This window comes from Saccopteryx bilineata, chromosome 2, assembly GCF_036850765.1.
Source record: "Saccopteryx bilineata isolate mSacBil1 chromosome 2, mSacBil1_pri_phased_curated, whole genome shotgun sequence".
Classification (NCBI taxonomy): domain Eukaryota; kingdom Metazoa; phylum Chordata; class Mammalia; order Chiroptera; family Emballonuridae; genus Saccopteryx; species Saccopteryx bilineata.
Window position 1 is genome coordinate 203,303,430 of NC_089491.1, and position 18,595 is coordinate 203,322,024.

Consider the following 18,595-nt stretch of genomic DNA (forward strand, 5'->3'; position numbering starts at 1 on the left):
CCACAGTGGCTGCACCAGTCTGCATTCCAACCAGCAGTGCAGGAGGATTCCCTTTTCTCCACATCCTCATCAGCACTTATTATGTGTTGTTTTGTTAATGAGTGCCGTTCTGACTGGTGTGAGGTGGTATATCTCATTGTGGTTTTAATTTGCATTTCTCTAATGATTAGTGATGTTGAACATTTTTTCATCTGCCTATTGGCCATCTGTATGTCCTCTTTGGAGAAGTGTCTATTCATTTCTTTTGCCCATTTTTTGATTGGATTGTTTATTTTCATGGTGTTGAGTTTTATAAGTTCTTTATAAAAAAATATGGAACACTTCATGAATTTGCATGTCATCCTTGCACAGGGGCCACGATAATCTTCTCTGTATCGTTCCAATTTTAGTATATGTGCTGCCAAAGTAAGCATAGTTACTCTTTTTGATAAGCAGCACCTCAAATAGTTGGGTCTACTTAGAATAACAGACATGATCTGCAGAACTCAACCAGGAACAGAATTGTGTTAATGATAAATATTGCATTTACATTGATTGCACAAAGTTTAAAAAGAAAGCATTGACCTGCAGTTCTGATCAAATACCAAGTGGTATAGTCACATAAAGTGCACTAAATCGCCAAATTAGCACATTTCTTCACATGGGAACTTTGGCTTTTCCTGGCTCTGCGGAAACTGTGTAATGCAAAGCCTTATGGGAAACTGGGCCTCAGTTCAATCAAATTCTTAATTTACTATTTAAAAATTTCATACACACACAGAAATACACACAGTGATGTGCGCACACACACACACACACACACACTCTCTCTCTTAAGAGTTATGTCATGCTTTGGCTCAGCTGCGTGTGTGTGTGTTACTCTTTTATTCCTTGAATCAAGTATCATCACTATTTTTTTATTGAAGTATTCTCTTAGTTGCCTGAGTTCGTGTTAGTCTCCTGGGGTAGGTCAGGCAAATAAAATCTCTAAAATAGAAAGATAATGATTTAGAATTAATAAGACAATTACTTTTTTCCCCTTATACTCCCTCCCTCCCCACACCTGAAATCCTATCAAACCAAGTGTCAGGGGAAGACAGGGCAGGATTTTTCAGAAAACAATGAGCATAGGATGGCAGTAGGTCAGGGTTCAGATTCTCAATGAAAGGACAGCCAGCGAGAAGGACAGTGAAGACCTTACTTGCAATCCATTAAAACCAGAAGATGACTGTTCCTATCAACATGTTCGTAATGACAACCACCCATACATACTTGAAAGGCGCAAAAATAATTTACTCTTCAATCTCAGATACACAAATATACTTAAGAAAGAGAAGTTTTATTAGGGCAATTTCACTTTATTTTTCCATACAGCAAAGTCAACTACTGTGGTAATAATAAAATAAGCAGAAAACAAATTGCAGCCCAAGACAAAACACATAGTTTTAAGCGACTACAAGCAAAAAGTAAGTTATGATTACACAAGAGTAAAAACCAAGCGCTTCTGTCCTGTCAGCAGATGAGTGGTGGGGTTGCCCGTAAGTGCAACATCGCAACCAGCTGGAGTGAGGGCTGGCCACGCTAATTCATTAAACAAGTGCCCATGATCACATTTTCTTTTTTGAGTGCTTCTGAGTTGAACATTAGAACTGTGAAATTTGAACTGTGTTTTATTTTTTTCACCTGCTGAAAGAACAGGCTCCGATAGCAATTAAAAAAAAATCACATAACAACTATAGCTATAGTGTGCTGTTTGGTTTGCCTGTTTATGGTTTAAATTTTGTGAAAGTCAATACTTGTTTTGAAGATGTGTGTGTGTGTGTGTGTGTGTGTGTGAATAAACCGCTGAGACTGGCAGAAACTGATTTGAAGAATACATGTCCTTAGTATAGTTCTTTCTCTTTTGTTGTTTTTGTTGAAGTTTTAAACATGCAGTAGTTTTGAAAAATGTAAGGACTATTTTGATCCATGATTTCACCTTAATGGTTGAAGTACCTGCTATTTTTGGTAATGGTCTTCAGGCAGATTTGGCCCAATGGAGTTTTTGTCAGTCATGAGATCTTGGAAGGATGGCATATCTTTCCAGCTGAAAAAATCCTGGCAAACTACAAGCTGACCACATAAAGCAAAGCAACATGTTTGAAGGGGTACAGAGTGCTAACTCGGTGCCACTTTTGCAAGCAATTTTGCTCAGTCTGTCATTTTATTAGCCTTAACAAAACTCCTTGTAATTATAGACGTTTTTATTCAAAATAAGATCTTACTATTATACAACAGGTTTCTCTCTTTTGACTATATACAGAAGTGCAAAAAGTCAACCTTCTCTCTAGAGTCCCAACATGCTAAACTGCAGCATAATCAACCCTCAAGAGTTTGCACACACACTAGAATTCTCATTACGTAAACTTTGAGTATTTGGATTATCAACAAAAAGTCCCTTGTTCTATTTATTGATTATGCAGCTTATTTATAACAAGGCCTGATATTCAGGGATTTCAAAAATATTAAACAATACTTTAACATTTGAAATGGATACAGTAGAAAATAAATTTTATTCTAATATCTAGGATCTAGATCTTCTTATAACTAATTACAAACAAAATAAATCATCAAAATATTACTCAATTGTCTGCCAGGACTGTTGCGATAGCAACAACTTAACTTCTTACTTAGCAATGATTATATATTTATAAGATATCCATATAAAAGATCTTTGTTCTTTTAATGAAAACTAGACAAGAACTAACAATGACTGACATTCTTACACTTTAATATTAAATCAGTAAAATATAAATCATTTAGTTAACAATAATACGAATATTCATATGACACTACATGTAACTCAAAACTGAGTATGTTATGAAGAAAAAACTATTTTTTTTTGTATTTTGAAAAGTTCATCAGTAAAATCTAATAAAACAATAGTCTATAAACTGAAATGGTATTCAATTGTTAATACAAAATGAAATCTAATAAGTGTAGGAAATGAAAAACTACATTTTAACAAAAAAATAAGTAATACTCTATAATGTAACTAACTACAATGACATGATAAGTCACCATTACTCTCTTAACACGATTGAAATTACATTGGTATGGGTTCCAACCCGTAATGTAATAATCTAAGGCTTTAATAGATGTACAGTACAATCAGTAAAATCAACACATCAGTCTTATATTAGAAAGCATCTCTCTCAAGCATCTCAAGCATAAAAACTTGCAGTAAACTTGGAAGTATGGAAAGTTCTATAACTGAACTTTCACTTCTCCCATTCCATACTATAACTACCAGTGACCTGGCCCCTACTTCAGCAATGTTTAGAACTGCTGAACAGAGCAAAAATATCCTTTACTAGCTGCAACATCCAAACCACAAAACGGGAATTCCTTTGGATGAATCCATTCTTAAAAACTGAATGCACATCTATTTTTTTTTAATTTTGTAAAAGGCTTTCTAAGGCTATAAGCAGTTAATGTGAACAAAACGAATCACATATAAAGTTCACCCATGTACGTAACCCACCCAATTACTAGGTAAATTAAATATTTCCCATTCTCATATTTTGGTTTATCATGCATCTGATGACAGTGCTGCTTTCTTCTTTGTTTAGAGTCACTATTTTCAATGTGACTGTGATGAAGCATTTATGCAAATGTGAAACCATTTTTGCAAAGCATTTATAGTCTTTTGACTTTGACAGAGCTATAAATAGAAGCAAAATAATTTCCTCAATTTTTTTGTTTTCATGTCTCAGAAATGGCATATCCCTTTTGAATAACATGTTATACTGTATAGTATGCATAAATATTACACTACAATGCATTAAAATAATTTTTATATATATATATCTATTATATATATCTCCAGTAAGTGTGAGTTTATCTGTATTGAGAGAATTTGTGTTGTGCTGTCTACTGTTACTGTAGTTAAATTGGCCATTTCTGAGACAGCTTTGGTTTCAAAAAAAATAAAAATAAAATAATGGTGCCCTTTGACTGATTAGTACTAGCAAATAAGCAACAAAATGTGGCTCTGAAAACAATAACACTGAAGAAATAATACTCTAATTTGATGTACAGTCTATGGCACTTCATGAGAATCCTTAACAACATGGTACTTAAAGCCATGATGTGCTTTAAAAGATACACAGTTGTGGTTTTGCTTGGCACATTCATCTCTGTCAGATCCCTCCCTCACCACATCTTACAATCTATTACATTAAAAATATTACTCTTAAACAAAAACAACTGTGCATGCACGCTCTCATCTATAATGGCAATTTTAAATACAAGGTGCACCTTTGTTATTTGTAAACCTTGAAAGAAATAAACTTATTTTTAAAAAATTATATCTTGGTCTACAGACGTACCAATACATAATAGAATCATGGTTACAATGTAGTCTGTCTTTTCAAGATGGCATGAATATATATGAAACTAATTAGGTATGCATATTTTAATGCATAACTCTGTGCTAGAAAAGAAAAACGATGTTGTTCTTTTAGATAGGTCTATCACCTCAGCACAAATATCAATTAAATATACAAAGTGTATAGGCAACAGTGTGCAGTGGATTTCCATGTTGTCTTTTCCTCTGGTTAACATGCAATAAGTGGATGTCTTGTGGCTGAGGGGTTTTTGTGTGGGTTGCTTGACGGTATATACAATATGGCTAATGACCTCATCCTTTACTCTAACCAAGCACACTGTCCTTTCCTCTTTAGTATGATCTATAAAGGAAAAATAGAAAATCTTTGTTAAAACAGACAACATTTAAAAGCAGTTTCTAATATATATCTATATATACATATATAACATATATACATATGTATGTATATATATTTAATAAGAACACTGTATTTCTTGACTTAAAGTGTAAACACACGCATGTTATATCTTCATATAAAAACAAACAAAAAACACTTCACAAATACAAATAGATCTAACTTTATCATCTCCATAAGAATAAAATGGCATGCAGAGCTTAAGAAAACTGTAGACTCCACTCAAAGACTAAGCTAAAAGTGTAAATCAAATTTGCAGAATCAAGGGGCATAATAAGCTGAGCTCTTTTTTAGCCCAATTGTTGTGGGGCTGAATTTAAATTCACTTTACTTCTCTTCTAAAGTTAATAGGTTTCAAGAGTAATGATTTGGCTTACAAAATTAAAATCCATGCAACAAGATTCGCTCTACAGATGGTCCCTGACTTACAATGCCTTCATTTAACTTTATTTGACTTTACAGTGGTGCAGACAGGATAAGCACTCAGTAAAAACCAGCTAGACTAAGCTGTTTGGTAGCTTAGTTGTACTAAATATATTTTCAACTTCTGATATTTTCAACTTATAATGGGTTTAGCGAGACCTAACACCATCATAAGTTGAGGAACATCTGTATTTGGGTGCTTATCACACCATGTGTTTGCAGGGGGGAGCTTAATATTTTAAATATTTTGGATAATTTAAAGTTTGGGGTATTTTTTTTTCGAAAGCCAAGAAAAATAAATATTATTCCTTATGCTCTTGATGAATTAAGGTTAGATATCAATTGTACCTGTAAGTAGTTCCGATTTTTACATGAAGTTTTTCTTATTAGAGAAACTTTACATATTAAGAGTATATTTTAGAATACAACTTTAAGAATGAAAGAAACCACCATTTTGCTGTACTCAAAATCAGTCTAAATATTGCACTTCATGAAAATGACCAATAATTTGTTATATAAACAGACTATGAAGAGTCTAAGCTTCAATGTAAGCAAACCTATAGATTCGTTAACTGTTGGACTTACAGCCATTGGGTATCCTTTTTTTCAAGCTATATTTATTGCTAAGAAATAGAATAGTTATATATACACAAATATATATAAAGAAGAGATCTTTTTCTAAATCTACATGCTACAAAGTAATGTGCTTATTCAAAAATGTGGCAATTGTTCAGAATAATAAATGTGATTATCAGAACTGCATAGAGAGAGCTTATGAAACAGACAAAAGTCATTTTCAGTCATTCAACTTGTGATTGCGATGTCTTGAGTATTACCTTTCAGAATTTCTCTCTTAAATGGCTCTCAAATTTCATTTGTCCTCTTTCATTTGACCTGTCTCAGCTCTCACTGTGGATAATGATCACAGGGGCCTCTGCCCTGGTTCTCTGCCACCATCTCCTGGCTCCACACTCTGTCCCTTCTTCCGTAAGGCCCAGACTGCTTTATCTCTATCATACCCTTTTTTGTCAAAATTCATTTACTTCCTGAAAGTATTGGAAGAGTTACTCCTCTATCTTTGTTCCAAAAAAATGTATCCAATGATCTCTTATTTAATAGAGTGTACCAAAATTGACATCTGTATCTCATTGACATGGTTAACTAACACATAGCAGGACCAAAACGTCATTTGCAAATGTGTTAATGAAATGAATGAAGGGAAACAACAGAGAATGACCATCAATCTTATTTACCAGATGCAGTTTTAAATGGTGTGGTTCTTTTTAAACATAAATATAAATATTCTGAATGTATATGATAACTTGAATGTATGCATATTGAATAAGACATATCCTCTAAGTGTGAAAAATGACCACTATTGCAAGTATCTAATTCAATGTGTTTGAAGGCAAACCATAAAACTTTCAAACCATTTTTGAGAAATGGCAATGTTTTCAGAAATATATGATCCTCCAGAGTGACTATTTCAAAGTACCTAAAGTTCATTGGGCTATGTGTATGTATATGTATGCATATATGTGAGTGTGTGTATTTATTTATTTAAAGTAAGACTCTTTACAGTCTAATGACCCTGTGTTTTAAAGCACGGAGGGAAGAAGGTATATGCTCTCATTTTAAGATCCCCCCCAAATTAAAAATTAAGTAAATGAGGATCTACAAAAGGATCAAGAAACTATTGCCTGTGAGCCAAATCCAGTCTGCTGCCTATTTTTGCAAATAAAGGGAACATAGCTGCACCCTTTCCTTACACAGCATTTCTGGCTGCTTTCATGCCACAATGACAGGGCTAAAGAGCTGTAACAGCAAAGAATGGCGACAGAGACCATATGGCAGACAAAGCCAAGAATATTTACTATCTGGCCTATTAAGAAAAGACTTGCCAGCTCTTGATTTATGCCTTCTACTTAGATTTAAATCATATTTTTTCTATGTTTGTATTTATTTTTAAATTGAAATAAAAACAAAATCTATTTTCCCTAAGTATTATATAAATTTAAGTGATATTAACATACTACTAATTTGTATGATGAAATTTCTCATGACCCAGATAAGATAAAAATATGAGCTGTCTTTTCTCTAAAATTTTGCAAAAATTTTCTTAAATGCATTATGCAGTTGTTATTAAAAAAACACCATGAATAGATACTATATATTACATAATAAACTTACTGTTTAGTGATGAAAATTCTACATCTGGGTAACATACTTGTGGCTAGTCAGATGTTCGGCAGATATTATGGGTATCTAGTAAATAAAAAAATTATTTATGAATGATCCATGCAAGCAAGCCAATAACCAAGAGATGAAAACAGTTTAATATTAAATTTTTTAAGAAAAGTGAAATTCAGCTGTGAGGTAATAGTCCTTATCTGGTCAACATAACAGTAAATTAATATAAACTTAATGCCAAAGTAGTAATTCATTTTTTAAATCTTTGTGTTAAATACTATTCTATAGATGTTATCAGATTTTAAGAAGAGAAGTAAAACTATCAAAAAAATCATGCAGAGCAGTAATTAAAAGAAGCCCTTTTTGTTGGCCTACACACAAACACACACATACACACCCTTGTGGTTTCAGTTATCAAGTAATTAGAAATCAAAGTAGGAAATGTCTTGCCTATTTTTGCGCAACCAATTTCTAACATTTTGAATTCTACTCATGGTGTCAAACTTTTTTTTTCCAATTTAAATTACCAGGTAGAAAATTATAGAGGAGTATTTCAAAAGAACTGGATAAGAGCAAAAATTTGTATCATAACCTATTTCTTAATCCTGATTGCACATTTTTTTTGATATTTTAAATGGGCAAGAGAATTAAAAAACTTGAGAGAAAGTACAGTGAGGAACCAATATAGAGATCAGTTATTTCAATAGTCCCCAAAGCTAAGAACTTCCAATATGTAGCTTTATTCTCTTCCACCCCAGAGTTATGGCTGCTACCCTAAGAGAAGCAGCACAGTAGAGTAGAACTATCAGAGGACAGAAAGCACAGGTTCTAACACTAGAGATCCATTTCCTACTGTGTAACCTTGAGCCAAGCACTTAATTATTCTATGCTTAAGTTTCTTTGACTATAAAAATGTCACCACTCCCATTTCATCAAGTTGATGGGAGAACAATGAAATCACGTACATGAAGGCATTTTTGTTGTTCTGGTTGTTTCAATTTAGATGTCCTAGACTAATCCAACATATGACAATCCGCAGTCTGGAGTGTAAATTAATATGTCTGTATTTCATTTCCATTTCTCAGCTGACATCTTTACACAGTTTTACAGCATTGGCAAATGGCAAGAAAATGTGCTCCAAGCAAAATGAAGCTTCTCATACCAATTTTCCTGCTGCTGCAGGACAGGATGTTGCACCCAACAGTGTAGAAGCATCAAGGATGGGGCTGTCAAAACATACCAAGGACCTTCAACACCAATTGATGCAGATGAAGGGCCAGCTATAAACTTCTGCATGCATGCAGGCTGCATTTTGTGGCATCAGCTATTTCCAGCAACACTAACGTACTGTAAGCATATACATATGTATGTATATGTAGATATAATATATGTGTGTGTGTGTGTGTGTATATATAAATATATATATATATATATATATATATATATATATATATATATATCCATTCTCTTTTCTTTCTTTTGGTTGTAAAACAATATGAAGACCCAAGATTATGCATGAAATGGTCACAGCACAATGCAAAAAGTAAAGTGTCCTCTACAACCCAGGTGGCCAAGGGCATGTCAAAATTTGTTTTGCTATAGTTCTGCTTACACAGCAATTCTATAGTCATACACAGTACACACAGGAAAATTCAGCATCAGTGAGCTATACCATAAATGGATTGCATTAAAACCATTAAGAAATTTCTGCCAAATTACTTATTAACATGATACATATGCACAATCTAGCATTCTTGTAAATGATTTTGATAAGTTAGCATAAAACCCAGGGCTATTTTGACAAGCTTCAGAAAAACTAATGATCTACTCGAGAAACGTTTAAAGTTTGTCTGAACCTTTAAGATATATCCACTTTGGGATACTGCTTTTCAAAGTCTTTAATGGTTATACTAATAGCTTACAGTTCTTCTCACAGTGTGTTGTAGCAACAAGGGTGGCTATTCCTCATAGCAATAACTACAGATTCCAAGGCACTTAATTGGTTTTCTCTCCCCAAAGGGCAATATGTTGGTTCCATCGGATACTGGTTCTTTTGGGATTTACTTGGCTACATTTAACCTTAGCCTGTGGGTTATCTGAAATTTGATTTACTTTCATAACATATATATCTATATATTCAAGCCAAACTCGATATTATATAAATTTGACTTTAATTCTAGTATTTTTTTAGTATAATTTGAAATGGGGTCATAAAATGCTCATTGAATCAATGTCAATTTAAAATTTTAAATATTTCAATAATCATTCTTTTTACATAGTCATACTTGTACATCATAAAATTTAAATTTCTGAAACAGATCCCTTTTACTGAAAAGTAACCTGTGTAATTGTTACTCTATAATTGTATGGGACACAAAATTAATGTTTTCTTTTTCCTTCAACTCCCCAACATTTATGCTGGGCAATTATAGAAAAAGAAAAATTTTTTAACTAAAACACTAAGCATCAAAATTTGAACACAAATTGAACCTTTGTTGAATATGCAATCTACTTATCAAACAAAACTATAGTAAATTTGTAACAAACTATATTTACAAGAGTGGTCATTTGTGGCATATGTTGCACATTTAAATATTGTGCTTTTTATTAAAAATTTAGGCCAAGAATGGAGAAATTGTATATACCAGATATCTATAATTAAAAAACCTTAAAATGACCTACTTTTATTTTTTGGATCAGTCAAAATACCTGCATGAATGGTTGAGACCAAATAAGAATTGCTTGTGTAAATATCATTTTAGTAGCTTTAGAAATGGAGCTGCGACAACTTTGGAGCACTTATAAATGGCAAAAAAGCATCCTACTACTTGTCATAGAGAGAATGTGTAGGCCAACAAGAGGAATCTTTGAAACCCCATGCTATTAAAGCACCCACTACAGCCCTCACGTACACATGATTCCCACTGACCTCAATGGGAAATCCATGTGTGTAAGGGCTGTTGGATTGAGCCCTATTAGAGTTGGTTTTTAAGAAACAAAGCTGTAAATTAGCAAACCTGGTTGGCTGTGGCTGTTGCAGCGAAGGGAACACTTGTGGCAGATGTTGTTGCTGCGGACACAGTGGCTGGCGTAGCACCGTGCACCATGGGAACTTTCGGAGGGAAAATCATATAAGCAAACATACAGAAGAGTGTAGCAATATGGAAACCATGGCAACATGGAGGAGATAATTGGACATGGTATTTATCACAGCAATAAGCCATGTGACGGACATCATCACCAGCGAGTGACATGCAATCACAGCGCAAAGCAGGACAACATTCCAGAGAAAGAAGGGGAAGGGGGATGAAAGAGAAAAAAAAGGGGAAAAAAGCTTGTTACCATCAAATCAAGAAAATTGACACAAACAGGCTTAATTTGCTAAGTCAAACACAAGAATTTTATATAGTGTTCATAGTCAGACATTCAAAATCTAAGTCAAAATACAGGTATTTACTTCATACATATATATAGTTAACTAACTGAATGAAAGTAGTTTTATTATTTACTATTATAAAAACATACAGTATATTACTTTACTGTGATAGATTTTTTTTTTTATACACCAGAACTCATAGTCCAATCAAAATCCACCAAAGGTGACTAAAGGAAAGTTGTGTGTAAGGAAAACATTTATGTGAGTCCATGTCAATTAAATAGGAAATGACATTTAATTGACAGGTGTTAGTACAAGGGAAATGGACTTGCCCAATAGGTATAAGTTAAACTTAGCAGTGGATTTTGAGGGGCTGTGAGGTGCACCATAGATTTAAGATAATCAAGAAACAAAGCTGGCACCTACCAACACTTGTAGCGGGTGTCATGCACAATATTGAGCCTGCCCATCATGCATTGCAACAGGAAGGTGGATTTGAAAGGGAAAAGAATCAAAACATCCCATCACACGTGTAATTAGGAAATTCATTTGAACAAAGAAGAAAAATTGTTATTATGGGAACAGTGGCATGTAACCATCAGCACAATCAAATCATACAATAGCACGGTGATCAATTAGAACTGGTCTCAAATGAAGAATAAAATCCAGTCTAACTGTGCGCTGGTGCACTTTGTTTCTCCTAATTGCTGCCTCCAAATAAACGTACTTGGGAGAAAAAGTTCAACCTGCTTGATTCTCTGACAAATGATACAATAACCAGTTTTTTTTTTTAACCTGGTGTCTAGCCATCTTGCCATTTCTGACTTGAACATATGAACGCATTAATGTTTTCTTTATAGTGAGTACCTATTAAATAATTAGAAATTATGTATTATTAAAATGCTAAATAATTCAATGCACAAAACTGACTTGACAATGTAATAAAACCAAAACATTGTTCATTTCCTTGGTTTTATCCTCCTATTCACTTCAGTAGCAACCACACAGACATGGAAGAGGTTGTGATCATCCATATAAGAATTTTATCTGGAGGGATACCGAGCAATAAACTATGCATAATGAGAAAGGGAAACTTCTGCGCTGCCTTAGTTTGGAATTTAAATGTTGGAAGAACATTTAGAAAGGATATACTTTCATATATTTTGAATTGCTTTACTTAGTGGGTTTCCGGGAAAACAAAACACATTTTTCATTACTGATTTAGACCCTCAGGACTTCCTGAAAAAGCAAATATTCTACAAAATCTCACATACAAAAAACTGGAAATTAGACATTGATAAAAACCCTGAATGGGAGATAATAAAGATACATACTTTACACATGTGGTGTTAGCAATTGATGTTCACAATTGTTTAATCATGGTATTAAATTAATATTACATATATATTCCCTGTTCTCTTTCACACATAAACATGGAAAGAGCTCATTGATTTTATGAAACACAGGGCACTTTCCCACATACAGAACCACTATTCTTTCTATGAGATTACCTTAAACTTCTAGATTTTAAAATTTCCAATGACTTCATACTTTCATCTAAATCTTAGCATGTCCTATTTACATACTAGCAGCATCTGGGATGAACACTTGTTAGCAAAATATCTGCCAACTGAGCCTTGTCAGAGATAGCACCACAAAACAAAGCTGCCATTGAGAAGCACAGATTACTCAACTGGCATCGTTGGAACAGCTGCAATTAGTCTGTTATCACAATTAGACTGTGGGCACAATGATCAGTGATTAAACTCAGTAATGGAGCTAAGGAAGCGTTCTCTGGATGGGGGGTACTATTACATTGGTTGGCATGATTGAAGACACTAGATGACCTGTCATTTCTTACAACTACTGAGTCAAAGACTTGTGAAAGACAACACAAAGAAATTGGTAATAACAAAGACATTAATTTGAGATGGCAACACAAACAGATTTAATCCTGTAATACTGAGTCTAGATCCTGTGAAATCATTATCCTTTCCTGGAAGGTCAAAAGGGAATGAAAAGGAATAACATGACTATTCAGGAATATCAAAGCCAGTTTAACTGTTGTACAGGTTACCTGTTTTAAATGCATTATTTATGATTACACTGTGATTTGTCTATCATGGTTCATACCATGCGTGATTAAGCTTGCACATGCTGAAAAGAGCTAACCCTACCCTATCAGTCTGAACCTGGACGTTTTTACGATTTGAAGTTTAGTTTGAGTTATCGTCCTCATTACCATTATTACCAATGCACAGTTTTGAGAGGAATTTGCAGCAAATAAACATAAGGCAGCAATGAAAATACTAGCTAGGGTGCAATACCTCACAAATATGAAGACATACTGCTGTAGGACCCACTTACCAAACACAAAAATCACTTTTGAAATGACCATAATATCCACTGTAACATCAAATGTACTGATTTACTAACAATGATGCACAAATAGCCAATTAAATTATTTTTCTCAATTTTCAGAACGAGGCCAAATTTAAGTGAATATATTTGTCAATTTCAAATTTTCCCTATGACGAAACTTGCATAGTAGACTGGTGTGTTTCTGAAGAAGTCATTCCTTTAATTATATGACTTTTTAAATTAATGTTTTAATTGATATGTATGAAGATATAGAAAAGATGAGGAAGAAAATTTACAAATGAGATATATACATGGTTAAAATTACTTCAAGAAGGGAAAGAAGAGAGAAAAAGAATACAACAGAGATTTGGTTGGAGGTTTGAATTTAAATGTGATAATTCAAGCTTATTTTGGTATATTATGATAAGAAATATAAAGCTTATCTAAGGTCTTCTAAAAATAATTTATATCATCCAGGACTAAAAAGTTCATAATCAATTGAATTATTCTCAAAATTGATATCCATAGAGTCAGTGTCATATAATTTATTTTTGTTTTTATTCATTCTATTGAATTCTACTTTATTGCACTATTAAATTCAAGAATAACAAATAAGCCATTATTCTAAACTTTTAGACCTGCCTATAAAACTGCTTTAAGAGAATGTGCTATCATATTATGTTTTAAACTCATTTAAACAAAACCCTATAAAATAATAACATTATTATCTTCATTTTTACAGATAGACAAACACAAATGTATAAAGTAAAGCATCTGCATTAATTTTATTACTTATAATAAAAGTGAAAAATTGAAAATCTTTGTTTTCTTTTCTTTCTGTAAAAACAATCCCAAGCCATTGACTCTCCCCTCTCCTCTTCTCCCCATTCCCTGACCCCAAGAATGTTTTCTGGCTTTTTATTTCCTTATTTCTGGTACCACTGTAATGCAAGCCAAAGTTTAAGTTGCTTGAAGCAAACTTATTTATAGATCTTTGCAAATCATAAGCTTACACTGGTTGAGGGCAATATACTTGGAGAAGAGAATAGAGGTGTGCTTCTAAGAATGGCAGGTAAGTAAATGTGAAGGACAGCAGAGAGAAAAATTCCTCAAGACTCCAAGGATGAGGGCCGTTTGCACTGTCCATAAGCAGTTAGGCATGGAGCCTGTCCCTTCACAACATCCCAGAAAGCAGCAGGTATTCAAGGGGATGGGCTCCATGTGAGTCTGGGGCACTTAGGTAAGGATGCTTGGATCCAAGGCAGGCACAGAAAGCCTGGGGTACTTGTCTTCAAGAAATCTTTTAAGTATGAACAGTGATTATATTAGCAGTGACCAATGTTGACTGAAGACTAAGCAATGGGTCACTTGAGACTACTGAAATGCACTGACCTCTCCAAACGTGGCAGGGGAAGGAGGAGACGACATGTGGAAGGGGGCCTGGAATCCCAGTCATACCTAATACATATTTCTATCAAACACAATGAGATCAGTCTTCAGAGAGGAGCTTAATATAAATTCAGGAATATAACTGATGTAAGTAAAAGTGCAATTTCTTATGTACTCTACTTTTTGGACATAAAATCCATACCTTAAATATAAGTAGACCCTGGATTATGCACAATCTGTGCAAATAATAAATCTAGTATTGAAAGGTAAAGGTAAAAATAAAATTAGTATTATCTAAAACTTAAAAAGAAAACCTTCAAGGTGAATGTAAGCTAATCTAATTCTTTTATTTATCTTTAAATGAGATGGAGGGTGTGAAATACCTGTCATGGCATGGAGTTTGGTGATCAGTTAGGGCTAGGTCTGTTCATTCTATTCTCCCAAATTTTTTTTCAGGGCCTCATGTAGAGAGCTCACAAATGTTGAGAGACTGACCCAAGTTTACTTGAGCTGAGTTCAAGTTCTGTTCTATCTAAACCTTAGAAGCCATGAAATTTGGGCAAATCACTGGATCTCTCTAGGCCCAAAATTACTCCTTGGTAAAATGGGAATACTAATGCCAACCTTTTGGAGTTGTGAGAAAAAAAATGAGATACGGTATATAAAGCATCTATTGCGGCACGGCACAGAGCAAATGATCAGAGGCAGCTCTTGTGAACAAAATGTCTGAAACAACTTGGCCTATGTAAGAGGAAGCTGTGGAACTTGGAACTAGAGAGTCCATTCACTTTCTAAAGGATTTATATTTTGCTTTTATTTGTTCATTCTTAGACAAATATTTCTGAGTTCTAAATTTAGGCACGTATTTCTGGGTCCTAGATTTAGCCCTTTGTTATTAAGTTAGCAATCCCTAGTATACATACTGGAACACAATGTGGCATACAATAAATGTTAGTTGATTGAATGAATGGATGGATGGACAGGTGGATGGATAAATAGATTTGTGGATGGGTGGGTGGGCAGAAAATAGGAAAGAATATAGGGAGGAGGAAAAGAAGGGAGGGAGTAAAGGATATATAGTTGGTTAAAAGAAGGGATGGATATGTGAATGAAGAATGGATAGATAGGTACATGCCACCTAACTCCAATTTTGTTTAAATTAGACGGCTAGCTTGCCAGCGAATCATGATTTTTGCCAACAATCTAGTCTGTATAAACAGTCATCTGCTCTAAGGCTTCAGCCAATCATGCTTCACTATAACTTCAATATAACAGATCTATATATCCCTTAGGTCATTATTAAAGCAACAGACTAGAGTTCTAAAACTCTAAGCTGCAAAAAACAAATGACTTTCTATTTCTCTTCAATTCCAACAAAGTCTTCAGAATATACTTTCCAAATTCTTATGCCTTGGTCAGGTAGGATGCTCTGATCATATAATTCTTCTGTGTGCCGGCAAAATATCCTAGGCTTTGGAAAATAAACTTCCTTTTCTTCCAGGTATCATATATGAGATTACATCTGAATTCATGGTAGGATGGTTTTTCTGTATTTCTGAAAGGGTAGTCTTAAAAATTCAGTTAGTAGAAAAAATTTAAAAATTGAGGGATTTCACATATAAATATCTAAATGTCCAAACTATCTTGAAAAAACAAATCATAGGATGTGGCAACACGGGACATCAGGAACACCACATTAAGTGTGCAGGTTTGCACAACCACCCCTTGTTCACATGGAGTAGACTGTGATGTCAATGGAGCCACATATGTGTAGGACACAACAGGTACAACCTTCTAGGCAGATTATTGCTCTGGGCGACCAGAGCCTAATTCTGAACATTGATCGTCCCCTTTAGATGTGGCCTGTACTCTCTGAAGTCTCCCAGACCTCAAGTTCCCAATTTATCTCTGGCTTCACTGGTTTATGTTTCCCGTCTGGCCCCTGACATTTGCATTTCTAGTCTCTGCATTATATTTCTTTCCTTTCTGGCTCTCTGACCATAGGGTTTGGCAGAAGTAGAGATGGCTATCCAGTCTAACCTTTAATGTCTTAGGGCCAAGTTTTGTGCATACAGGCACATATTACAAATAACAAAAATATTTTTAAAAACTGACGGAGGCATTAGCTATTTCTGATTATGTTGCTAATAAAGGTTAACCAGCACATTCAGTCCTTTAAAACAGCATTATAAATACACGTTATTACTATATTACTATTACAATCATTTCATATCATATTGATTACAAATGCCAAGCACAGAATATCTCTGATGTAAAATTCATTAAAAATTGCAAATATTTAAATTTTCAGTATTTTTCAATATATTATAGCAGGTTTTATTTCAATTAAAATGCTTAAATTCTTTTTCTTTGTATGTGTGCATTTTTGTTTTTAAATTTTGAAATTAAATTTAGTGGGGTGACACTGACCAATTGGAGTACATAGATTTCAGGTAAACATTTCTATAGTGTTTGAACTGTCGATTGTGTTGTATGATTCTGATTTATGAATATGTTTATTGTTTTTTCCCGACTTGATCTTTATCTAGTATCTTTTGGTCCATGCTATCTACAGACAAAAAGCCACTCTAGGGAAGGGCTATTCTCATTAAAGAAAAAAAAAAGGGTTATATGTGTTATGCAATTAATTGTTATGCTTACTTAGAAAAGTATTTAGTCATCTGAATGATGGAGAAACTTGTGCAAAATCATTTAATAATACAAATCATTTTAGATTTCTTTAAATAATACATGGAAGAAGTGAGATTTGTTTTTATTTTTAGATTTTTAAATGGAGAAACTTCTAATGGAAAAAGTAATGTGAATATAATTTATTCTTTTCTCATTATTCAAAAGTAAATTATCACATTTCCTCATGGCATTATGAACCTAATGCACTGTAAACAGTGTCCATATACTAATGGGGCTGGATCTTTGTTACACCTTGTAAAAGTTTATTAATTTAACTAAAAAAATAAAATAATTTTATTTAAAAAGTCCCAGAGCCTATGGTAATTGTTTAGGAAACATTAAGCAGGCAAAGAGCTTACTGGTTAGTTGAATTTCAGATTTACAAGGTGTTTTCTGAAGTAAATGCAGAGGGAGTTAAAATAAATTTCTAGGTAATTAAAGGATTGATTAGTTTATGTTTTTAAATTTCATATCCTTGTGGATAGTTCTAGAGTAGGTTTATATGACTACATTAAAAACAAGTGAAACCGCAAATATGTAACTCAAGGTAAACCTCACTGGGCACTTAAGAGTTATTTCAACATTAACTTAGGAGCAATACACTGATTGGTATTGGTACGAGCACTTTTAAGAGCTCTAGAACACAGAGTCAGTTTTTTTATTCTAAGCCTTAAAAACACAAAGGCCCAATAATCAAAATCAAAACTGAAGGTGTCATTTCAAATAAACCAAATTAAAACTATGGAATCATGAGGCAAAGGGGTCTTACAGCAGAAAAGGGTCACAAAGTAGCTTGACAGACATATAACAGTTTCAAGGAAAGAAAACAAAAGAGAGCTACACTTCAATTCCAAATGACACAAACAAAAATAAATACACAAAAAACATCACTGATCTTTAATCCATGTGTCCTTAAGCTACAATTCTTCGTTTTTAAGGAAAACCAGACAAGATACCTCAAGTAAGTATTCCCTGCTGACCATCTTACCTTTCATCTTACTTATGGCTAACCAACAAACTGAGGGCACAGTTGCTTTATCTGTGCTGCCAGCAGAGCTCTACATGGGCTGACTGATTCATTCCTGGGCAAACCCAAACCCCTTACCTGGTGGGAGAAACGCTGTATGCTGCTGTAACTGCATGTTGGCTAGAGCCTGTTGGTACTGGAAAATACCAGCGTTAAAGACTGCGGTGGCACCGTTGGTTTTTTCAAGAGCAGGCCTCTTTGGTAATGGGGGAAGTACAGCTTGAGGAATTCCCTGTTTAGTGAATGAGTATAAAAAACAAATACCAGTAAAAAGAGAAAAAGAAAAAAATAAAAATCAGTTGAAGGCTAAAATTGTTAGGAAGGCACGAGCAAGCAAGCAGCAGAACACTTAACTACCCAAGGGGGGAGGGACAT

General features: G+C 33.9%; 1 protein-coding gene and 1 non-coding gene across 16 annotated transcripts in view; both read right to left on the bottom strand.

The window, feature by feature from the left end:
* Positions 1–306: 306 nt before the first annotated feature.
* LOC136327909 (U6 spliceosomal RNA) lies at positions 307–413 on the bottom strand. The gene has a single exon (XR_010729966.1). It is a non-coding gene; the product is annotated as a U6 spliceosomal RNA (small nuclear RNA).
* Positions 414–1,297: 884 nt separating this feature from the next.
* Positions 1,298–18,595, bottom strand: part of MBNL1 (muscleblind like splicing regulator 1) — a 223,435-nt gene continuing 206,137 nt past the window's right edge. For 12 of the 15 annotated variants that reach the window (XM_066259077.1, XM_066259066.1, XM_066259075.1 and 9 more), the window contains 5 exons: positions 18,299–18,452; positions 11,179–11,214; positions 10,394–10,488; positions 7,377–7,451; positions 1,298–4,709 (listed from right to left, as the gene is read on the bottom strand). In XM_066259077.1, coding sequence (XP_066115174.1) covers positions 7,395–7,451; positions 10,394–10,488; positions 11,179–11,214; positions 18,299–18,452 — 342 coding nt within the window. In that variant the 3' untranslated portion in view covers positions 1,298–4,709; positions 7,377–7,394. The remainder of the gene's footprint in view (positions 4,710–7,376; positions 7,452–10,393; positions 10,489–11,178; positions 11,215–18,298; positions 18,453–18,595) is intronic. The other 3 variants (XM_066259071.1, XM_066259069.1, XM_066259073.1) reach the window with 2 other exon arrangements.